Here is a 25,701-nt window from a genome sequence, read left to right on the forward strand (position 1 = left end):
TAAAAATTTAATTAGTTCATCTCAGTGAAAATATCATTACTGTACACATATCAACAGTAAATTCTGCATGCATTTTTGTAGCTCACAAGTTGTTTCCTTGTCTCCTTAGACAACCAGGCAGAACGGAGAGCTGGTTGTAAATCTTGGTCTCTATGTACCCCCAGAAAAAGTTAAAGAGACAGATTTAAAGCCACGGATGAAGAGAATAAGGGTCATAACATTATGCTGTTATGTCTCCTGTGCTCACTCCATTCACAATACAGCCCTTCAAAGTAGTGTATGGAGCCTCTCTCAGCGGTGATCCCTCCCCTCTACTCAGCACTGGTGAGGCCACAACTGGAGTGCCGGGTCCAGTTCTGAGCACCCCAGCACAAGAGAGACATGGACATACTGGAAAGAGTCCAACGAAGGGCTATGAAGATGATGAGGGACTGGAGCATCTCTCCTATGAGGAAGGGCTGAGAGAGTTGGGACTGGTCAGCCTGGAGAAGAGAAGGCTCAGGAGGGAATTCATCAATGTACATAAATACCTGGAAGGAGGGTCCAAGTGGACAGAGCCAGGCTCTTGTCAGTAGTGCCCAGTGACAGGACCAGTGGCAGTGGGCACAAACTGAAACACAGAAGGTTCCCTCTGAACATCAGGAAACACTTTTTCACTGTGAGGGTTACCGAGCACTGGCACAGGTCGCCCAGAGAGGTTGTGGAGTTTCTATCCTTGGAAATACTCAAAAGCTGACTGGACATGGTCCTGGCCAACCAGCTCTAGGCAGCCCTGCTTGAGCAGGAGGGGTTGGACCAGATGACCTCCAGAGATCCCTTCCAACCATTGTATGATTCTATGATTCATTTTGGTTGCATATTCCCGCCCTGCTTTTATGTAGGTGGAGTTGGCTGGGCACGGACAAGATGCTTCCCCAAGGCAGAGAGCTTTTCCAACTGGCTCTCTTTGCTCTAGGCAGGGGAAGAACAGTAAGTGGGATATACAGACAAGGAAATACTTTTTGCCTTCTGAACTATCTCTATTCAATTATACACATTCATTTCTAACCGTGCCTACCATTTGCATACTGTAAGTAAAACTTTCTAGTAAAACTTTCAGTGTTTTCAGCACAGCTAGAAATGATCACTGTTACAGTGGGTTTTGGTATAAGAGTCTTCACAACCCAGTCTATAGTTTCATACAGCTTTCCAGAGCTATGCTTTACTACTGACAGTAACTGTACTGTCACTGGTTAGTAATAAGTCAAATTAGTAATAGGCCAACACAATTAATAGGCCAAACTGCCACACTTTAGACATAAAACATACTCTATATAATTCAATGTGTCAGGAACTCAAACAATTAACAGGAGAGGCCAGGCAGTTAGACAGGAGAACAGAACAGGTCTGGTTTTCATCTGTTTCTATAGTAAGTTTAACACAAAGATTTTCCTTAATATCAGCTCTTTTCTAGACTTGGAAGGTCTCTACAATGAAAACTTGTGCTCTCTTTTAACAATTTAATGAAACAACAGTCAACATTTTATTCATCGATCCTACAACCCATGCATATGATAACATCAGAAGTTTCTTACACTAAAGCTGTGCTGCTTGCCAAGTAAACTAAATACTGCATTTACATCTGCCTGTAAGCAACATCTTAAAATTTACTTAAGACAATAAAGGTACTTAATGGGAGCGCTATCAAGTAACTGGAATAGTTTTATGTTTTTCAGCGGAGAAACCCTCACACACATTTGTGCAGTGCCTCACCCCAGGGCTTCCTCCAATTGTTACTGAATCTTCATTTTAAATGAAAAGGTTAAAAATAACAATACAATGCGAAGTCTGCAATCTCTCTAAGTATATGAATTTCTATGCAGTGTTCCCTTGAGGGAGCTGAATTTCCTTACGTCTCCCCACTGAATGAGAGCCAGACTTTACCTTTCAAGCTCTTGGACATCCCAAAATCCACGGAAAACATCTAGGTATCTCAAACAATTTGTGGAAAGATAGTAACTTTTGAGTACATCCTTTGATTCTTGCTCCTTCAGAAACTCAGGTACTGTTTCCTGAAAATCTTTCTTTGAATAAATAAGGGAAAGTAGTGTCAAATAAGGCTGAAGAGATTTAGTTCCTCAGCTCTGCGTAAAATAGTTTAGAAGACTTCCGCTTTGGCTCCTTATAGCTCCCTTGATGCGCCCAACTTCCTTCCATATTAAAAAACAGGGAAAGAAGACAGCCTGTTACAAAATCATCAATCATTACTTCCCCTCCGTAAATCTGTGCTAAGCCAGTTACCTTCTGGTCTCAAACAAACCTGGAGAAAATATGAGGATTTAAAGGTGGGTCACTATAAATTTAGATTGTTAGAATGTTGCAAATAAAATATTCAGATCATTTTTTAGTCTCTAACACGCTGAATATGATTGTTGAGTATATCTCAGTGAAAACAGAACTTACTCTACGGGTTACAGTGGGGTCACGTTGAGCTTTCGATATCAAGTGTCCAAGAAGCGTATTAGTTCTGAGAAAATGAAGGCGGATGTTTGTTGCTTTTGTGAATTCTCGAAGACCAGGGGAGTAAGTGAAGTTTTTTGCTCCTGGGCGGCCATTTACCAAAGATACTACGATCTAACAGAGAAGTAAGCACATCTTTATTAAAACATATCAACTGCAAGTGTCAGTAGCAGCATAGAGCAAAATTAATAAAGAATCCAGAAACCTAATAATGTTTCTGAATATATTTGCATCAATAAGTACACATTTCATACTGAAGCCAGTACATAGGGACAAATGGTGGTATTAGTCTTGGACCCTCCTGAATTCTCATTACCCGTATGGCACATTGAAGAAAAAAGTGCCTCTATTTGTTTTGAAAACAGACGGTAAAACACACAAAAAGTACACGTTTTAATAGAAAAAAGCAATATGAATAGTTGCAAATAGTTACATTAACAGTTGATAGTGTCAATGGGAGTTTTGCCTGAGTAAAAACCATCATATTTTGGCTCTTTCCCAAAGCACATTTATTTTTGGGCTAAGGCACAAACATTCCTGGAAAATATTATTGTTACCAGGTCCAGTGCCTGGGAGCGTATTAATGGTCTTTTGGAAGAAAGTACACAGTGTTGCTTTAGAAAATCCCCTCACATGAAAGGAGTTTTATCTGACTTTCAAAACAAGGGCTCCGGTACTTTTTTATTTTTTAAAGAAATGGATGCCAGCAGCCTAGCAATCATGAATCTCTGTTAAATTAAAAATCCAGTGTGCAAACACACAACCAAGTCAGAGAATTTCATTTATTTGTAACCAACCAGATAACAGATTTCTATTTTCAAACGGTTCCTATACTCCAAAGTATCTAACAAGGGAATGGTGATAGTTCTGATTGCAGCACAATTCCTTTAGCAAAAGTCATACAGAACATAATAGGGGATGGCACCAGCAATGTTCCTCTATGGAAATTATTCTTTACAATATTTTAGTAGGGAAATTTTACAGACATGTTAATAAACAAATTCTACTTTAATATAAAACTACCACTCCAGATCCATATGCCCAAAAACTCTGGATAACTCTGGAGGAGTTCAGATCTGGATTTTAACCAGATCAGGTGTAAAAGGAGAATGTCAGCAGGAGCCATCAGCACAACCAGGACTTTAACATTCATTCAAGTAACACAAGCCACAGTTCTGCCTAGCAAGGAACAATGGCTAAAATCACAGCAATGCTTTTCCAAATACATGTATTCTATTCTATACACATGGCATTTTATGTATTTTTAACTTATTCTTGAATGGTAAATACCTGTTTCTACAGCCCTTACTCCCATGAGGAATCCTGATGCGGTAAGTTCTGCTATGTGCATTGGAACTATTCAGAAAATGCAGTCAAAATGGATGTGGCTAAAGTAAGGCACCTAAATCATAATAAAAATCAGCAGAGGTGGCTCTGAGCAGTCCCTACCTCCACAGGGAACAGTGAAAGTTAGGAGGACCCAGCTCACCCTCCAAAAATCTTACCAGCTACTTAAGCGCTTGGTTATAAACTTAATAATGTAGATTCAAGCAGTCGTAGCCGAAAAATTACTTCCAGTTCTAGGTTTCCATTGAAACAGCAAACTTCTGAAACTGACGCTATTTGCTTGTGTCACACATCACTTTTTGGAAAGCACTTACCTCTCCGTTTTCCAGAGGCAGAATGCGAGAGTACTCTGTTGTGCAAAGGACATCGGTGTCCCTCCTCAGTGGAAGATTAGCTTCCTTTCCAAACCGCTCCAAGCAATCTGCTTTGGAGTCTAGTCAAGTGAGAACAAAATTATTTTTATATGTTAAAATAAATACTGTTGTTAAATTAATGAAGAAGTATCCCCTGTGCTTTCAGGTAAATTCTCCTCCCCCTGCCCCGGGGGGGCAATTATAATATTCAATTATAATTGAATAATAACAGTGATTGCTTTGCTTAGTGCAGAAAAATGGAGATTCCTAAAGAAAAAATAATAATCATTTCTCATCCTAAGCAGTTCAGCAGTGCCTGACAGACACGGCACAATATTTCTCACATCATCACAAAGAAGCTATATATATACTCCAAGATTTTGCACTTGTATTCTCTTTGGTTTTTGCAAGGAACTCCAGGGTCCCATGGGATGAAGGACATTGTACTTCTGACATACCAAAAAAACAAAACAAACAAAACAAAACAAAAGTTCCCAACAGACTGAAAAATACTGATGTACTGAGTTATGCTTTCAAAACATCATGCTCATTTTTCGTTACACTCTTGTCACTAATTTATTGTGGATACCTAAGACAAGAGAAATGTATTTGACATTCACTTTCTTCACTGCAGTTGAAATCTTTAGCGAGGCACATGGTCTGATGTTCCAGCTACTGGGCGAATGATTAAAGAAACCTGTCCACAAAAGAGCAGTGACACAAGGATTGATACTCACGAGCGAAATATTGCCAGGGGGTGTAAGTTCTTCCAAAGTCCACTGATCTTTCTAAGATCCAGAGATCTGGACGAGGAGAATTTGCAAACTTGATAAGGATATAGGCAACATGGAAGAGCTGGTAACAGAATATACATAGATCTTATCAGGAGCATCATTGAACTAAGAGATATTTGCAGCATCCTGGTACATCTGTGTTGCATTCCAATAATGTTAATATGCTTGTAGTCAAGAAAGATCACAATATTAGAGAAACTGCACACACCCTTTACATTGGGACTCCTTTGGTTGCGTTTGATAGTAATCTAAGCTACCTGCTCTCTCACTTTAAGAATATTTCTAGATAATTTTGCCACTTGACAGACTTTCCAAGTAACTGAAGCAAGCCACCCCAGAGTTTTGTGGGTATCAAATAGCACAGGAGAGATTCTTATGACTAGGAGCTCATTTGTTGTCTGAAACAGCTCAAAGAGCCTCATCAGCTCAAGGTTCCCAAGGCCAAGAGTCCCATCGGGCTTCTTTAGCTGCTCATTGTGTAGCACAGCGATAGACCACAAACAGAAAGCTCCCAAATACTAGAGCAAAAATGGATGACAAGAAAGGAAATCTTACTGCAAGTCTCTTGAGGTATTCCACAGTCATAAAAATCAGAATATCAGTAAAATTACCTCTACGCAAAAGGCTGAACACACAGTACAGTACACACAGTACAGTTTACACACAGTAAAATTGCTTACTAGACAGGAGTATCGAGCAAAATAAGTGGCAGCCATTTTGTTGACAAAACCATGACAGAAGCTAGAACTACGCACAGCGACTGCACAGCTGGAGTAATGCCCTTAAACTACCGATGGACAGTCTCTACACCAATTGTCACAAAGAGGTGAATACTTTGGGAACAGTGGCAATATTTGCTCTTACTGAGTTTCTGATAACCTTTGCCTAAGTAAATTCTGCTACTTGACTGGCAAGTTTCAGAGTAGGGATATAGCCATATGGACACTACATGTCATCCAGTACGGCCATTCAGCACGAAGACTGGTATCCTCCCACGAAAGTATAATAGTTCTGAAATTGCTAAAAGAAAAAGAAAAATGCTGCATGTGCTTGCTTTTGCCCAGCTGAATCTCTCAAGGGACATTGCCCTTTTCAAACCAGGTTTGCACTGGGCAGGCAACTGCTTATCCATTAAAGTTCTTGCTTCTGCTATGTTTTAAGGTCTTTCTTTGGGAGTCCCATCTTACATGCATTTTAACATATGTGGATAACACTCTGTGTGTTCATCAATACAGATTTAATCAAGACAAATCATTTAGAAAGCACAAGAGGAAATGAAAGAAGCATACAAAAAAGGTCCCTGCCTTCTCCAGGACCCCATTGCTTGTAGTCATGTTGTGGAATCATTACAACAATGACCTTCTACCTACTCTCCAAAAAAAGCAGATGACATCTGCTTCAGCTTGTCACGCAGTTATTATATTCTTTTAGTCAGATGCTACTCAAAGTGCTGACACAGCCAGTCCCATCTCCTCTCTCGTAACAGGTCATACCTTCTCACAAGCGCGAGCAAAATAGTAGCAGTGAATTCCATTTCCACAGTTCTTCCACACTGCTGAAGAAATACGAGACATGCTCACTTACATATCAGTGCCACCCTAGACTATAAGCATCTGCTTTCATAAGCATCTAAAGGATAAAGTGGCCAAAATGAAAGCATACAACGGTAAAACAGCTGATTCAGCATGTGGCACCCGTCAAACACCTATATGCCACATCTGATATGCAGCCGTGGAATTTGCTGAAGCCTGTGACTACTCAATGCGTGTGAAGTTGAAGTGCTGTCCAAAATGTGTGCTATATCAGGAATCCCGCAACATGCGCCTCTACCAAGTCTGCCAGTGCAAGAACTGGCTCCCAGCACCACACTTTGCAAACTTCCACGCAAACCGCAAAATGGAAGAAAAAATGTATGGCAGCTTCAACCTGCTGTTGCATTTATGAAAACCTTCAACTCACATGCAGCTCACCTTACATCTCACACTCTGAAATACCGCCTGGGTTTGTACAGTCGCGTTTGAAAAGGGGAAAGGGATAGGTCTTGATAAAAATTAAATTACTGTTAATTATTTCATGACAATCTGTCACCAAAACTTACTCACCAACCCTATCATCTGTCTTGGTTATGACTTCATACGGGTGCCAATGATTTGGTCCTGACCTGGATCAAGGATGCAGAATAGCACCTGAAAATCTGAATTGCCACTACGGTTGAATACTGACCAAGTTCATCAATGGTCTCTCTGCTGATCTGATGAGGCAACAATGGAAGAAAAATATTCCTTGTCTTAGCAAATAAATCCTAGCTAGAGAGTAATGTTGCTGACAAAAGATATAGAAAAACAACTATTAAAACCAATTTTGATCACGTATTCAAAGCTGTCATTTCACTAATTTAAATCTTGATCCCATTGCTGAAACAGAAATAAGACCTGCCCTGAAATAAAGCCATAATAAACTCAAAGCAGTGTTTGTCTTCAGTCATTCTGTTTTGGGAAAAAAGGGAAGTGAGTTTCTTCATTTTTGAAAAAAATGCTTATTTGGTTGCTTTAAAGTCTGTTTTCTTTCATAAAAGAAACAACCATTTTTCAAAAACTGTGTTAAGAATGTAAATAAGCATTAAAAATAACTGCTCTTTTGGTGTAATTATATAAAAGTTAAAAAAAAATCACCAAAAAATCTGAAATATGGTTTAATCAAAATTCCGACAGTTTGCCTATATGAATAAAGAGTTGAGTTTAAAAGTTGAAACAGTATTTTGTTTCCAGTAATGCAAACCATCCACTCTGGAAACGCATGCTTGAAAGAGGATGTATTCCTGTAAATGTCCCAACACCATATCCTGCTGTAATCATCCAGCATGGGTCAAACATGATGGATTGTCAACAGCTGGAATTTAACCAGTTTCATATTGATGTGACCTTTTCCTGTTCACTCAAGTTTGTTCAGACTTGAAATGTTCTTGCAGGCAGTGACCTCAAAGATTTATAAAAACCTGGATAAAATTTTTTAAAAAATCATCCAGTAGAATGAGCAAAATGTCTTGCTCATCTGAGAACAGAAATTATAATTCAAATATGAGGAAAAACTTCTTTACGGTGAGGGTGACAGAGCACTGGAACAGGCTGCCCAGGGAGGTTGTGGAGTCCCCTTCTCTGGAGATTTTCAAGACCCGCCTGGATGCAGTCCTGAGTAATGTGCCCTAGGCAATCCTGCTTCAGCAGGGGAGTTGGACTAGATGATCTCTAGAGGTCCCTTCCAATTCTAACAATTCCATGATTCCGTGATTGATTCCGTGTTAGGAATTACCGATATTACATTATAAAGACAGAAGCATTTCTATAGAAGCCCTTACAGGTGAATTTAAGACTGTCTTTAAAAGAGGTCATTTAAATTGAATGAGAATCCCGCTGCACCATTGTTGATGACACAATATTCATCATCTCTAACAGCATGCGTACTACTTATTTTAACCCAACAGAAAGAAAACTTCCTATGACCCATTGCATTCTCACAAGAATTCTAAAAATTACAATAATATTTATTAAAAATCTTTTTTCCGTTTCCTCCTTAAAGGTTTAAACAACTCTTTAAATAGAGACTTTTCTAAGATTTGTTTGAATCCTGAAATACAAATGCAAATGTAAGAAAGATGTGCATATATGGAAGTATAGTATATTTTCCTCCATTCCTACCACCGTAGACTCAATACAGAATACTAAAATACTGGAATGACTTGTTAGTTAAATGCTGGACATAAACTAGTAGAAAAGAAAAACAAACTATGTTCTGAACAAATGTGCATCTGTGTGCTGCACATGTAGCAATGGATTGCTCTCCCTTTTTGGCTCATGAAGAGTGAAAATTCCTGGAGTGCAGAGAATAAGAACACAACTAGAGCCAGGCAGATCTGAGGCATTCTATATACCTCAAGATGTGTTCAAAGAGATAACAACCATCTCTCTTCATGTAATCTGAATTGTAGAAGTACGAAAAACAGCTCTTTTCAGCATGATAGTATTTTCTCAGACTGTACTAGCAGATATATCTACTCCACCAAAACTTCCCTGGACATAGTTTGACTGTTCTTCTAGGCTTCAGGCATTATCTTGAATAATGTCACGGGGGCTAGCATTGCAGATCACGCGGAAGATACTGAGGTCCCTGTGCTGAAGGACCTCTGCAAAAGATGCCCTGCATTAGCACACACGCAACCTTTCTCTGTTTGCTGGATATGTTAATAAAGAAAGTGAGAAAGAGGCAGAAATCTGCTGATAGTTTAGTACCTAAACTAAACTTCTCAGGCATGGGCCAATGCAGGATTGGGATCCAAGGAAGTATGAATCGTGTTTAACACCTGTTCCAGAACACACTGATTTCACAGGGTTGGTGTGGGCATGTGCATTTTGTCATGTAATGAAGCCTTAAGGTCTTGAGAATTCGTTTTTCTCAAAGACCAAGACATAAAAATAATGATCTGGTGAGACACTGGAACAGGTTGCCCAGGGAAGCTGTGGATGTCCCATCCCTGGAGGCGTTCAAGGCCAGGATAGATGGGGCTTTGAGCAACTTGCTCTAGTGGAAGGTGTCCCTGCCCATGGCAGGGGGATTAGAACTCAATGATCTTTACAGTCCCTTCCAATCCAAACCATTCTATGATTCTATGATCTATTTAAATGAAATAAAAATCCCATGTACTCTGGCTAAAATGAAAGGCTTTGATTTCTTGTGGTTGCAAAGAGGGCAGCACCTCCTTTCTTCAATAACCTCTCAGTAGGACTTGAGACACCTTTGCAGATCCACAGACTTAATAAAACACTCCTGACAGTATTTGGTAATCCTCAATAAAGTATTTTGCAGATGAAACTGTAATACAACAAAATGCCAACTAGAGAGAGCTGACCCAGCCTTTCTGGCACTTGTCAGCTACTCTTCTGTGTATCTGGGAAAGTAGCTATAGCAGAGGTGCAGAGAAAATCCAAGAGGCATTAGATCCACTGAATGTGTTGCATCCAGTTTAACTGCATATACATATATACAGCAATGCTAACAGTGTGTAAACAGTGACAGTGATTGGAGAGGCTCCCACTGGGTAGCCAAAGCCATTCCTTGCATGCCAGCTGCACAGTCTGGGGTGCAGAAGCCAGGAATAAGTGCAGGACTCCCAACATTGTTCCGTTAGCCCTGCACATGTTGTATTCTTACCACTTTTTCATTTAACTAGCCACTGATGCTAAAAAGCATATTTAGTTATGTAAGTCAGTGCCCGCACATGTGCGTCATTGACATATCTGGAGAGGTTGTCTTTTTTCTGTCACAGTCGATGGGCAGGACCAGAAGGGAGAAGCTCTCCATACTCCCCAGGCAGTACTCTGGAAGGAAGGAACGCTTCCAGAAATGAAAGGGTAGTCCATTGTCCAGGTTCAATCAGCCCTTGATCTTTCTGCCAAGGCTGCAGGCAAATACATCAATGGTTGTCAGTTATTATCCTGAAATTTCTCATGCAGACACTTTTCCATTGGGAGCTGGACAAAGACCAACTCAATGCTCATAATTATTTCTTACATATGGCCTGTTTCTTCACAGAACACTGAAACTATTCATATGGGAAAGCATTTGTACTATTCAGACCTCAGTTGTCCAGGAGATAAACATCCCTTATGAGGGCTACAGTCCAAAGTAAAAAGAACACAGTAATACTGTCAGTGCTGGAAGGAAGCACAGGCAAGTGTGGAGGGTTGGAGGCTATTAGTAGAGGTTCTGCTTTTCCTATATTGAGTTGAAAGTGAGGTATTTAGGACAACATATCAGAAAATGGAAGTAATGTGTAGGAACGAGCATAGGAAGGGGGTAGGAGAAGCCGAAGTATAGACATTGAGGGAAGTGAGATCAGAGTGGAAACAAAGACCTTCCTAAACAGATGCTGAAGAAGAACTGGAAGAGGACAGTGTCAGGAAAGTTAAGAAGAGCAAGACTTGAAAGATTTTTTTCCTGTATGTTTTGAGAATAATACCAAATTAATACCAAAATACATTTTAAAGCCAGTGACATAGATCTATTGCTGCAAACATAAGAAAAAAACCTACTGAGCCACTCAAAAGGTCTTTAATTAAAGGTTTAAAAAAACACAACACATTGACTACATCTTAAAGGATAATATATGAGTAAGAAAGGATATAGTTAGGGTATTTCCCCAATTAGGGCTGGCAGCTCAGGTCAGAATGAGCTGCTTGTAGAGTGATTAAGGAATAAATGGAGCTTCCATTACCTGATCCAACTTTCAGAAGCTTTTATCAGACAGCTGCTACTTGATCAGCTGAAGTTGTGTTAATCTAGAGTTCACAAGTAGATTCACCTTACTGTGGTATAAACCAAAATCAACTAACTTCAAAGTATAGTCTTTTGTGGCAGGATTCCAAATCAGCTTCCTGCACAAACTGAAAAACTCAGAACCATAGTTCTCTAACATAGAGAAATGCAAGATTCTCTGTGATGTGAGCATCCCTATTTTTGGGTATTTCAGGGACAATACTGTACCTTTCCCAGCCCTTTTTCTCCCCATTGTGAACCAAACAGCAGAGCAAGGGTCAGTCACATTGCGGAGGCAGAGTTGGGCAGTGGTTCCAGGGGAAAGGCTTTGGCTCACTGCTGGGAAAGTTCTGTAGGACTGGAGAAGCTTCATGCAGTGGTTCAAGTGCCCCAGTTTGAAGGGCTTCTCAGTTTTATGATCAAGGTTATGCAGTTCCACACCAGAGGTTGGTCTAATTTCAGGGTCAGCGGTAATATAAAGTCTTCAATAGTCAGACACAATGAATGCAATGACTATTTTTGGGAGCCCGGTTCAATTCAGCTTATGATAAATCTCCCACCACCTTGACAGTTTCTCCCTACAGAAGAAAGGCCTACAGGACACTTTATATTTTACAGGATGACAATTAAATTAACTGTAACGTTAGACACACTTTAAGAAATTATGTCAATCTTTCATAAGTTAACAAATCACAACAATTAGCCAGAGCTGATTAATATTCTCAACAACAAATATTGTCTGTAAAGCTATGGACATAAATGATCACTATCAAATATAAAAATTAAACCCATAAGAAATACCTACCATAAAAAAGCAACTCAGAAGATTTGTCAAACTGCGAGGCTCTTTTACAAAATGTTTAGATGCCCTAATTGGCAGATAACATAAAAGTATAAAGTCCTCCACAGGCCATACCACTCATCTTAAATTTATGGTTGAGTTTCCCCCCGTCCCTAATAAAAGTACTAATTTGGACATTACATTCCACTGTGTGCCTTTAATTTACAACAGTGACTAATAATATCACTACACAAAAACTACTCAACATAATAATGCACAAGACTTCACCGAGCCTGAGTCTTTCAACACTATATTATTGCCATAAAAGCACAGTAAAAAATGACACATAACTAAAAGCAACAATAAAATTTGTGGGCTACACTTTTCAAGTATAACATTTATTTTTCATCATATGCTATCACGTTATCCTGAACCTTCATCTTCTACTTCTGAAGACAAAGTTCGGAAAAATACCTGGGGGAGTATTACTGTAATGCCTGCTGAGCACTAAGAAAGCCAAAGATGAGGGCACACCTGCTAAAGCTAGGCAATCCAAAGAGTCAGGGGAAGGACAACAAACTTCAGTCAGACATGCTGGATTCAGAAGTTTAAAATATGTTGAAAAGTAAGTTGGGAAAATCAGGACCAATTAAAGGAGTAAATGAGACTTCATTTGATCCAAATATTTTAAACAAGTCAGGAATAGCCACAGTATAAGCAGGTATGTCAACAAGATGCAGAGACTGCCTCAGGGATCAACATTATAATTATTATTCAGAAGGACGGTGATTGATTAGAAGTGTAACTATGGTACAGAAAGTCAGAACGGGAAGTAAAGCAGGGCTTTTGCTTTAAGGTTTTTGCTTTTTCTCATATTACAAAGTACAGCAAAATGAACATTTTACTAGCAGAAAGATTTAACATCCTGAAGGGATTTTGTCTTTCAAAATCAGCCCTAGCCCTTGTGAAACAGAAACAGCAGCAGGTGGGTGTTCTGTTTCAACTCCATAGTAGTGAACGCTCAAACTTCCATCACGGTGCAACCGTTCAATCGAACATTGTCTTCAGACCATGGCAAAAGCCTCCACTGGGACTCCGCTCTCAGTCTTAAAGATATAATGGCAGGAACAGAGCAAATGAAAAGCTTTTGACATTGCACTAAGTTCTGCTTCCTCTAATTGTGAGTATTTGGTGATCAACTTATAACTCAGTCATTGCTTCCCTGCATGCATATGCACCTTCCTCTTTGCCATGTTTTGCACATGCAAAAACCTTTCCATATGTTGTTTGCAGAAAAAGGTGCTTTGTGTCAAAATAAACAATGGGACAGCTACTCAATGAGGAAAACTGCATGCCTATTACAACCTGTGGTTTTTCAAGGTATTTAGGCACACATCTAACTTTGAGAACAATTTTTCTTCCTTAAAAACTAAAACTTTCATTTAAGCTCACTTGAGGGGAAACTGTACTCTGAAAATTTCCATCTCTGTCAACTACTGAGAAAGTCTGCATGACTAACATACTAAGCTCTTAATTTTTAGGACCCTGAAATAAGGCAAGGTGAATTAGGGTCCCCGTGTTTACCTGTTTGGTTGACTAGACTTACTCTGTTAGAGTATTTCATTTTCTTCTCCGTTATTAGTATTGTGCACTACTGTAAGAATTTGGGGTGTGAGACTACTAGGCAAAATGTCAAAACTGAATCTTGAGTTCAAACAAATCCTGAGTTTAAGGTTTAACTGACTGAACACAGGTATGAGATAATGTCTGTGAAGTGAAAAAAAAAAAAAGTAAAAATCACATGAATCCTACCCTCATCCATCCACCAACTAAAATTATCCCTTCCTGATCACAAGACCTGAAGTAATTTTGACCTTTGTCTTGGGTTTCCCTGGTTTCCAAGTAAGGGAGTTCAGAGTGGCCTTTCCAAGCTGTACCAGGGTAAAGAGAAACAGGCAGCCTCCCGCTGAGAAATCCTTTAATAACTACAAGAATTTTAGCACATAGAGGTTGGTCTCCAAAGAGTCCCATGTGAAGAGGGCACGCAGTCCACATCCTTCCTCTGAAGGAAAGAGGTTTCTCAGAAGTTTACTCAACACATAAAAGATAAGGTCTGCCAGTAGGATCCTCCAAGGAAGCTAACAAGTGGGAACGGAAGTTTTGGATGGAGCAATGTGCTACAGAAGTGGATGATGATGATGCACAAGTGTTGGCCACAAATACGCTGGACTACACTGCAAGACAAGTTACAGCCGGCAGCCTAACCCTGCATCTTGCAGAGACCACAGCAGATGCAAGCAGCTCAGAAGGTAAGGTCTGCTTTACTGGGAGGCGATTGCCTTCCCATGCCTATTCACAGCACCCTGCTCTCCATTCAGTGTCCCTACTCCGAACGCCCAGCCTGAAAGACACACTTCCCTACAGTTTGCTGGGAAGGAATGACTGGGAAACTCACTTCACAGGATCACAAGGCATCAGGGGATGCAACACCCCTCAACTCTACAGTGTAACAGAAAGAGCAACACAGCTCAGAGATAGGTCCAACCACTGTGTGCTAAGCAAATGTGGATGCTGTGGCTTAAAAATTCATCAGCTGTCCCTTCTTTTGTGGTAGGGTGGAGAAAAGCAACCAAGAAAACAGGCATGTTATTAATTTAATTAATAGACACACAAATTCAAAAATCACAGTAGTTTGGTTTAGCTATTGATATTCTCCATCTTAAGTTGTCTAGCACTTCTGCACTGCTGGTATACTGGATCCAAAACCCCTGAATTAAGATACCTTCAAAATGAGAACCATTCTGGTCATGTGAAGGACAGGAGCATTAAAACCCCATATAGCAGAAGAGGTAAAATCATTTGCACGTGGATCCCCAACACGATGGCAGCAAAGTCTCACAGAGAAACTTTTTTCCCTAGTTATTTCTCCCCTTGTTGCTAACTAAACTGAAAGCCTATTACACAAATCTTGTCCTGCAAAAATCAGTCAATAAAGGTTACTACTGTCTGAAACAGACAGGCATATGTGTATTTTGCAGCCCCCATCATGTATTTATAGCCATATATTTCAGCTGGAGTGAGCTTGCTGAATGTAAGTAACTTCCCTGGATCAGTGCCAAATTATGGCAGCTGAGAATCCGTCCCTATGACTTAAATTACAGATAGAGAGGCTTTACTGTTAGCTACTTGCCTATCGCCTGCAGAGGAAATACAGGTGTTCATGTTACTGTCATATTACTGATTCATATTACACTGATTTTGCTGTCCCTTTCCTTTCAGACCGTATTATCATTATTTTTCTGCTCTAAGAAACTGTCTGTCTTGAAGACCTTGCTGGATGATGGAGAAACCAGAAGGACCCCTGAGGCAAAAGCGGATTCCAAACATTATTCTCAAAATGTGTGTATGGTAAGAGAGCATGAAATATCCCTCTCTGTGGGCCCATGGAAAAGGAGAATATGAAAAGGAAGGCAGAACACCAGTTTCCACTGACCAATATCCCTGGTAACATCAGGTTAACAAATTACAGTATCTGTGCAAAAAAGCAAAAAGTCATTGAATCTCTGTGATGCTGGTAGCAAGAACATCATCAAAATTCCCAAGGAAGATAATCACTTTAATAAAGCTAACTTGGTAATAAAATATAGACCATAAACCAGACAAAAAACGGTATGTTGCTAGAAGTTGAAATCCTCAGTTCAAACATCTCTCCCAATTGCAAAGCTTGTATATAAAGCAAGAAATGATCAAACTTCACCCAACAGCTCATGCACTTACCTGTCCCAGATCTAAAGTGACGTTGACTTCATTGTACTTCAAGCCCATAGAAAGAGGAGGACTTTGCCACCAGCGCTCTGTGCCATCAATTGCATTGGTGACCGGGTGAGCTTTGCTGGGATCAGCAGCATTGCAATAATCACAAAACTGTCCCTGCAACAGAATAAATTAAAAAAGATAGTCTTAGTTGAAATCTTACGCACTGCAGACACATGCTGTTGCTAATTGAGATTCTGAACTACAGTGCTGACTGAAAATGGGTTTCTCTCCTTATGTAGTGTAATTTCTAATGTACAGGTGATTCCCCTGGCAATTAAATTACACATTTATACCCTGAAACAAACTAAATTCTATGCTAAAAAACCAAAATTTCAGAAACCTCTTTAAGGAAACCACAAGAAGTCTTTCTTTATTAATTAATGTATTGATACTTTGGTGAAATTACCTATATTACGTCTGCAGGGCTGTCCACTGGAAATTAATGAAACAAAGATTCTGAGAACTGGATTAAGACCAACACAAAAATTATCCCAAATTCTCCTAAAAGACTGTGAAATATCCACATGTGTACATAGCCCGATGTTAATAAATCCATAAAAAATACCCTTACCTGTCTGTTACAGTTTATAATACTGCTTTCATTTTTTTCATGCCACTATAATACATTCTGAATCAGAGACTTCCCCACAACATGTACTCATGGAAAATGCAATGGATCCCATAGATTGTTCTCTTTAAGCTTCCTTTTAAAGAATCTCATTGTATCATCATTTGCAGAAGTTACCGCCCAATTTCCAGTCCACAACTAAAGCCACACTCCAGAGATGCTCTGATAATCTCTCTTTGATAGTCTCTAAAGGTCTGTGTACTCTTCTGTACAATAACGATGAATAAACTTCAGGAAACTTAATTGTCTTTTAATTTGGCATCTTGGTTTACCCTACAAGCAGTATTTTTATCTTCAAGAAACTGCATTTTATAGTCTACTAAGATTAGTGCTGAAGTGTTGTAATTAGTTATTTAAGGAATCTTTTTAGTGTCCCATTCACTTCTTACTCCAGTCACCTGGGCAAAGATAATCAGTGAAAATGCTGAACTGTGCCAGGCACAGACCTTTGTAAAACCCCAAAAGAAAAATGATATTTCCATTGAATGGCAGTAGCCTCTTAATGGTTACTTCAGTCGGAGAGTTGCTTAATCCATTCAGCCTGTGAACTCCTGACACTGTTGGACCTACGTTTTAAAGAAGGTAATATGTGCATCATTCTCTTTATCAACTAAGCATATTTTCATCAAAAAGATGTGACAAAACTTTTGTTGTTCCCACAATCCATGTTGCCTGGCATGAAGTATATTCCTACCTTTTAAGTATTAACAGAATCCCATATAACTGCCATTATTTTATTTGTTGCTGCTGTCAGACTAAGCAGCGTAAAGTAACTGGAGCAATCATACTTGTCCACTTTTAATAGAGGAATAACATTAGGGATCTCACATTCTTGCTGGGTACAGTCTTGCAAGCTTGGTGATTTTAAGATGTTTATCTCCAGCAGAATTTGTTTAACATCTGCCATAGTTACCAACGGATTGGAAACTACTACATCATTCTCATGTGATACAAATACACCATCTTGTGTTGTTCAAATACAAAACGTTGTCGTTCACTGAATATTTTTGCATTAGTAATAATTTCTGTATTTGCATCTAGCAATGGTTCCATCCTCATCCTACTCTTCCAGAAAGCCCAGAATATGACGTTGTTTCCAGAAGACATGGCTACTCTAAGCTGCTCTGATTCAGCGCTGCAGGTGTCAACCTGGCTGAGGATTAACTCTTGAGAATTCTTGAGTTGTTTAGAGACTTACTAAATCCTCACATACACAGGTTGGTTAACTAAGTCTGGGGTCATAAAATGATTCTCCTCCAGCCCTATTAGAAAAGATGGTTTTCATACAGACGATATGCCATGGTGGTGTCACTCCATTCCAGTGACAGTTTGCTGCAGCAGACGCCACACCGGCCCATGTGGCAACAGGCAACATTGCCAGTTTCCACAGTGAGGACAAAAAACATCGTGTCACTCTCTACAAAATCAATATACTGAGAAATCAATCTATGCACCAACGACTGCAGTTACCACCACATCAGAGCCTCTTCCCGGTTAAGATTTTCCTGACAAATGCATACTTGGAGTTCTGACATACATATTACAACAGTACAAGCTGTCCTAAATAGTTTTATAACGTGCATGAAACATTGTCTTTAGATCTAAATTCATGTTCACAATGATCAGGCTGGAAACACGCAGGAAACAATCGCTGCCACAGCAGTTTCAGCTCCTGGAAACAGCCTCGAAGAAAGGCTGAATGAACAGAAAGCAATGAGGAGTGTTAAATGCAAGCGTTACATTTAGCCACACCTATGTGATTTCAGTATACCAGAGCACTTGATCTGAACTCAAGATACCATCTTTTTTTCTTTTTGGGCACGTAATTCTAAGAATTTCATCACAACAGCTGGAGTTTCAGTTATTTAAAGTACGTTCCAGCAACCCTGCCAACAGGGCAGCAAAACAAAAAATGAAAGAAAATAAATTATTGGGCAGAGCAGTGTTCCCTGCTTCCCACTGGCAGCATCTCAGGCACGCCGCGCTCAGCCTGTCTGCTACAGGACTTGTCTCCATTCCAGGAGACCGGGCCTGGAGACTTTGTTCGATCTTGGCTGCAGTTCGTCAGGCAGGCAGGTGTGCGATTGCCGGTGACCTTGTCACCCTCCTTTCCCCGCTTCTCCTGAGCGAAGGAGAAAACTGGAACTGCATGAGGGAGTTTGCCGGCGTGAACCAGAGAGACACACAGGGACGAAAATGTCTTGCCTGTGAGTTATAGAAAGCAACGACAATGAAGGATTCCATCCCTAGCAGATCTGCGCCCACTGCCAGGGCAGGACAGGTATGCAGTTAAACTTTAATTCACACCCGCACACCACTGGCAGACGGAGCCAGGCATGCCATTTATCTATCAGCTGCTGAAATATATTACACTGCAGTGCATCTCTTCACTCAACACTGCTCTTATTAAGCCATTATCCTGTTTGCCAATGTGCTAAGGGAAACATACTGCTTTCCACAGAGTATGTCCAGTGCTGCCTTACAAGCCTCGGTTGAGCTGCCCGCAAAGAGATTGTCCACCCCATGGAGCAGCCCTTGGATGGGCTTTAAACAACATCCAAATGCTCTTTCTGGGTTTCCCAGGTCCTACAGGCTTCATTAAAAGACACATCATTGAATGACAAGCTGAACAAGAGAGCCCAATGGAAGAGCAGAAGAAATGAAGCTGGGGTTGCTCTTCTCTTCGCCTTATTTTCAGTGCTTGGGATAGCACTGGCAACAGAGCTGCCTGTTCCCTTCATCTGAATGAAGATCACCCTTCACATGGCCCTTCCAATTTCCCTATTCTTAAAGAGCAACAGCCGCAATCCAGCCCTGCAGAGACTCCAAAAGTGGGTGACTCAAGTGTACGGTGTTGCTTTAACTTGAACTGGCCTGACACGGTGGCTATTACACCTATCACTTTATGTAAAAGCCGCATGACCTTCCCTCAGAATCTTAAGAAACAACATGTGAGTAGTTATGCTGATTTAAAATCCTTCTATATAAGCTCAGCTTCTGTAAGAGTTTAATGCACTTCTCTCCACTTTTCCATGAAAGAGGAGATTCTCTCATTTACAGTGTCTTTGAACTTGCAAGGTGGAGTGGATGGATAATACGTACATTGTGCTGTTATCGCGTTCTCCGTGGCTGGATTTCCCTGGCCTTTTGAAAGACTTTCCAACCCTTCTTGAACCACAACTGGTAAACCACAGAAGTATTCATGTTATGTATCTCAATGGGGCTTTGTTAAAACTGGAAAGAGACGCTGCTGTACCCGTGCTTACACAAACGCTGCAAGAGACACAACATGCTTCCTTGTGCCAGGGCTGAGCTATCAGTAGTCCTTCTGGGAACTTGAATCAGGCATGAACCATAACTGCCCTCTAACCTAGGACCCATAAGGCAAATGTTTAACAAGAGGAACTCCCCCCTTCCTAGCCTCTTCCTATATACAGCAAACCCTCATTTCCAGTTGGGTGTCAGTATACAAAGGGAACAATTACAAAAACCATCACTGACAACGTATATCACACAACAAGCTTCGTTCCTCTTGCTTGACATGCTTATCTGATGTTTGACTTAGCTGATTTTTGTTATGCTGTGACTTCTGATATTCCAAGGCATGTGTCCCAACCTAGACAATTATATGATTCCTTGATTCTGTTAGTATGAGATTTCACTGCAGCAGTGGGCTATAGCATGTTGCTGGTCTTGCTATTCACCTGGTGGCATAGTTGTTTCAGGCAACTTTAAACATGGGTGTTCAGTATGGAGGGATGGATGCCTAAACTTTAGAGGTGTGCTAGAAACAGAGAACCAAGCAGTTTCCTGATCATCACAACCTTTTTTGTAACCTTGTTTTAAGCATGTAATGCCTGTGATGCAGTTTTCATATTAGTAAAACTGTGTATTACTAAGCCTGTGATCTCCAAAGCACTTGGAGCTTTCTATGACAGAGGGCACTACACAGATGTAAGGTAAACTGAGGTTTCACGGTGAGGCAGGGAGGCAAGGCAGAGAGAAGCTGAGGGCAAAGCACACTGCTGGCTGTGGCTGCCTAATGAACTGTGAGGGCAGGCTGCGTGATGGTGCATGCTCTCTTCTGGCACATGACAGAGTGCACACACTGCACCCTCTTAGCCCTCTCCCCCTCTCTTGAGCATCTGTCCCCATTATAAAATGAGAAGAAAAACTCTCTTATCCGTTGCAACCTCTTCCGAAAGCAGATATCAATAGTTATTTCACTAGTCAAACATACAAACACTTCATAAGACTTCAAAACACTAATCCTTCTTCCAAGATGCTAAAAATTCAGTTGCATTCTTTCTGTATTGCCTGGAGTCAGAAAGTGGACCTTAAAGCTTTCAAAATCCCTTTCAAATTGCAGTTTAATTCTGGCTCTCTTCTCCTCCCACCAAGAGAGAATACAAATACAATAACTTTGGAAGGTTTGAGGCTTTAGGAAAGTCCCCCCTCAAACAAAGTTCTGATCAAACTGATACTGAACATCCGTCGGAGTACATCACAGAGTTTGTAGCATTTGTTACTTCTTCCTCACTCTCTAATAGACATGTTCATACAAGTTTCTACCAAAGGAAAAACAAATTTCCATTAACCCTTTGCCAGGAGCCTTGCCATTTATTGTCGTCTTTCTTGCAACTGGCACAAAATGCACGTAACAATCTCATGCTATGCTTAGGAGAGAACATCATCATCCTCACTGCCATGTGTGCTTACACTCCCTGTCAGAGTCCCAAGGAATGTAGGGCTTTCTCCCGCAAGCCATGCAAGGTATAGATGATAAGCCTCACATTCAGCATGTGTAAAATGCCACAAAGCCACCCAACTAAAACCGGACCACTTTTCCTGCCACCCCTGGAAAGACGCCCGCTCTGCAGGGAGGAGGTTACCAGTGGAGCGCGTCCCCATCCACCCTTCCCAAAGCTCACTGCTTTACTCCCAGGAGCTTCACGCTGCTCTCCGCGGACCGCGGGGCCGAGCTCTGAAGCCGCAAAAAACAGCGTGGGTACCGCTCCCAAAGCCACCTCCCGCCGACCAGCGGCTCCCGCATCCCCGGGAGCGGCCGCAGCACCGTGGGCACCGGGAGCGGCTGGGGCAGCGGGGCTGGAGGCGGCGGGGGGATGGGGGCGGGGGAGGGGAGACAGCGGCGTCGGAATGGGGAGGGTTCCCCGCGGCAGGGGACCCCTCCAGAGGGTGCTGGGACACCTGCGGCAGAATCCCCGCTGCCTGCCTCCACGCCTCCCAGCGCTTCCCTGCGTGGGGTTCGCGCTGCTCCACGCTCTGCAGTATATGCAGCCCAGCCAGGAGACACCTCAATTTAATGAGACCACGCACCCCAGGGTAACGCCAGCACCCCCGGAGGGGCCGGGACGCCTCAAAAGGACACGCAGAGACGCACGCCGTATCGCAGCTCCGCGGCGCCGGGGGGCGGCAAGGGATGGGGAGGGGGCTGCCAAGGGAAGGGGGTCCCGGCGCCGCGACCCCTCTCCGGCCCCACGGGGCGGCCCGGTTACCTGGATGGCGCGGCCCAGGGGGGCGGCGGCCGGCCCCCCCACCAGCTTGCAGTACAGCTCCGCCCGCCCGCCGCCGCCGGCCGCCGCCGCCTCCCCGCAGGTGGCCGTGGCCGAGATGCTGGCTGCCGCGGCCAGGTTGAAGTAGGGTGGGTGGAGGCTGAGCCCCATCCCCCGGGAGCCGGGGGGCTCCGGCTGCGCCGGGCAGAGGGTGAGGAGCGGCGGGAGGAGCGCCCAGAGGAGCGGGGAGCCCGGCGCCGCGGCCATCCTGCGCCGGGCTCTGCCCTCGCTGCCCCATCGGGGCGGCCCTATAGCTGCGGTGGGCGGGCGGGCCGGGCTGGGGGGGCGGTGGCAGGAGGCAGGGGGGCTGCCCGCGCCCTGCCCGCACCTCCCTGCCTGCCCTGCGCCGTCTGGGGCGGGGCGAGGCGAGAGGCAGCCCCGGTGCGGGACGCCGGGCGGAGCGGGGACGGGGGGGAAGGGTGGTGTGTGCGGGTGTCCGGGCCGGTGGGGTTGCCCCAGGTGTGTGCCCTGACGGCCAGCTCCGCGGGCGTGCCGAGAGGTGACACACACACACGCACACACACACACCCGGCCACCCCAGGGCTCAGCTGGAGCTTTCTGATCCTCCTCCCCGCTTCTGCAGCACGCGGGTTAGTATTTTTAACGGACCGTGAAGAAATCTCAGAGCATCCACCCTCATAAGCTGTGACCTGTCACGTCACATAGGGACAGTAAAATTAAGGTTTCCCAGCCTTCTCCTCTCACAGGGCTATCTCCACACAACGTACAGAATCATAGAATCATACAATGGTTTAGGTTTGAAGGGACCTTAAAGATCATCTAGTTCCAACTCCCCTGCCACGGGCAGGGACACCTCCCACTAGACCTGGTTGCTCTGCAGGTCCTTGGCAAGGCATCCTCCACAGCCGTGCTGCAGAAATCACGGCTCCTCTTGCCATTTTCAGTGCTCTGAAGCTGCTGGAAACCGTGCAGCCCGGGCCACCCCGCTGCAATGCACAGCCCGTGCTCTCAGCTCCTTGTGTAATGGGTGCTCCTGCTCGTCCAGGGCAGACAACGACCCTCCTGTCTTTTTTAAGGTATTTGGCACAGGCTTTGTATAATGTAGAAGCTGGTGGGGGGAAGGTTGGGGAGAGAGAAGGAAGCCTAAGAACGATGTCATCTGTATCAGGAGTTGCACTGCCTAACGGCATTGCTATCTGAAGTTTCATACCCATTCACATTTTCAACACCCCCCACCCCCACCCCACCCCGCCCCCTCACACATCCAGTGCTCCGTTTTCTTAATAAAATTTGCCGGATTCAGGCATGAAGGTATGGCTAGATACACATACCTCTAATATATTAATAGTGATTCATGTGAGTCGCAAAGTATTTCACAACTTTATGAGGGCTTTGCTACATGCCACACAGCAGTACCAAGGCAGATCCCTGGTATACTGTTTCAGGAAGCACCAGCCACAAGCTATTAATTTTGTCTGCAAGAAAATATCACCACCCTTGGTTTTGTGCCACTGTGGCTTTACCACACCATAGAGACATATCTGTAGAAGACAATTTCTGTGTCCTCCATAGTAAGAGCTGACTTTCATAAACGTAGCGTGCTGCCAATTCAAACATATCAGATTTGGCTTTTCTATCCATAAATGCTTTCAATTTCAAGATGAAAGGGAAATTATCTTATTGTGCATGCCCATCGTGTCACTTCCTACAATAGTTTGTACTTCGTAAAAACTATGAGAGGTTTGAACACAAACAAGCAACACGATCTTCAAATGCTCCATTAAAGAAAACGCCCCTTATCAGGTAAGATATCCACCGGCCTCTTCAACCTGTTTCTTGAAAACCTGTTAAAGCCTAAGACACTTGCAGTATATCCATTTTTACAAATGGAGATCTGGAAGTATCTGATGTAAGTGGCCTTTAAGGCCAGAGCAAGCAAGCTCTTACAAAGGCCTCCATCCATTAACTTGATGAGAATCCTTGTCTTCTTTGCTGTTAAACGAATTAAATAAAATTGAATAAAAGCTGAGCAGAGCATGTTCCAGGTAGAAAAGAAACATTTGGGTACTTTAAGATAAATCCATTATAAAGTACGATATTAAGAGGAAACAATGAAGATTACAATTATGAAGATTACAAAATCATCACAATCTCTTCCTGAATAGTCAGATTATCTCCAGGCTGGGCACTCGGTCAGCAATCTCTGACAGATGTTGCTTCTATATATATGCAACATGTTGTGGAAAAATTTCTCCTCTTTGACCAAAAAGAAACTTTGTGTCTTGCACAACAGTTGCAGAAATTAGTTTACTCCAGTAACCCTGTACCTTCTTACAGATTGGATTCCACTAGGGGGACTGCTGATTTTAATGACAAGGCATCCTTTGCTAGGAATGCTTTGAATTCACATAACTGCAAAAGAAATGCTCCTTAGTTACTTTGGACACACTTCTTGCACCTGCCTGTAAATGAGGTTTGAACTCTTCTTCTGCACCTCCGCCCCTGTTCTCCACAATAAACACTTGGGAAGGGTTCTCTGAGAAGCATAAGCCTAGAATGAGATTAAGCAGAACATAAACCAGGTGATTGAAGTACATTTGATGAAGCTTTAAAAAAAAGAATCACAGAATGTACTGTGAAAGCATAGAAAATAAGTGTCTAAAGTAAGAGCTTGAGATGGAGAGCTAAATCCTGTGTCTACTAGAACCTGCTCCAGATTTTCTTTGACTACTTGTGTAGAGTAACACCTGACACATTTTTCTGGCACAGTTTTGCAGGTAGTTCAGGTAAGGAATCCAGCTTCAGGAGATCATTTACAATCTCACCTTAAGGAGAAGATTCTTGTGAGCTGCCTGACAGGTTGCACAGCACAAAAGGAAGCCCTTGCTCACAAGAGATGTCCTCTCTCAAGCATGGAGTATCAGTGAATTTAGTGGAAAGTACCACACGAGAAAACACACCTTATGTGAGCAAGAACCTAATACTCGACTAAAATAATGACATGCTCTTGGATCTGGTTTCCTAAAAGTTAAAAACATGGATGAAACTTTGCGAACATTCAGAAAATTACCATATCAGATAGGAAAGAGAGGAAGAAACCCTCCTATTCCCTCCCTCATAAAATTATGTGGATTTTGCTTAATGTATAACTAGATTTAAAAAGATTTTGTTGGCCTTCTGGGTGATTTTTCTGTCCTTTTGTTTAACATTTGTGCCAAACAAACTTTTTTTCTTCAGTGTGTTTTCTAGAAATGGAGACTAAAATGCCACCTTTTAGGTTTTCTTGAAAAATCTCTAGAGATGCCTAAAGAAGTGGGCAGATTTTAGGGAAAAAGTTATGGCAATTTTTGCCTTTGACTCAAAGAAGTTGGAAAAAAATATTCCCAACTTGATTCCTCTAAAAAGTCTAAATGACCAACAATTTTATGCGGAGACCTCGGAGCTGGGCAAAGCCAGAGTGAATCATGCGTGTGAGGAAGGAGACAGAGGCGGGGCTGTGGGTGTAAATGCGGAGATGACAGAGCGGCCTGTCACTATCAGATGGAAATTATCGAGCAGATTGGTCCTCCTGTCCCGATAGCAGTGTGCAGGCTGCAGTATGACCACGTGCAGGCCTGAGTCTAGCCTCGCTTCTACAGGG

General features: G+C 42.4%; 1 protein-coding gene across 1 annotated transcript in view; it reads right to left on the reverse strand.

Moving 5' to 3' along the window:
* Window positions 1-22,307, reverse strand: part of LAMA3 (laminin subunit alpha 3) — a 117,470-nt gene extending 95,163 nt beyond the window's left edge. The window contains exons 1-5 of the mRNA XM_074146749.1: window positions 22,044-22,307; window positions 15,861-16,013; window positions 4,937-5,054; window positions 4,161-4,279; window positions 2,443-2,613 (exon numbers count right to left, since the gene is read on the reverse strand). Coding sequence (XP_074002850.1) covers window positions 2,443-2,613; window positions 4,161-4,279; window positions 4,937-5,054; window positions 15,861-16,013; window positions 22,044-22,307 — 825 coding nt within the window. The remainder of the gene's footprint in view (window positions 1-2,442; window positions 2,614-4,160; window positions 4,280-4,936; window positions 5,055-15,860; window positions 16,014-22,043) is intronic.
* Between the last annotated feature and the right edge of the window lie 3,394 nt (window positions 22,308-25,701).

Source organism: Numenius arquata, chromosome 4 (assembly GCF_964106895.1).
Source record: "Numenius arquata chromosome 4, bNumArq3.hap1.1, whole genome shotgun sequence".
Classification (NCBI taxonomy): domain Eukaryota; kingdom Metazoa; phylum Chordata; class Aves; order Charadriiformes; family Scolopacidae; genus Numenius; species Numenius arquata.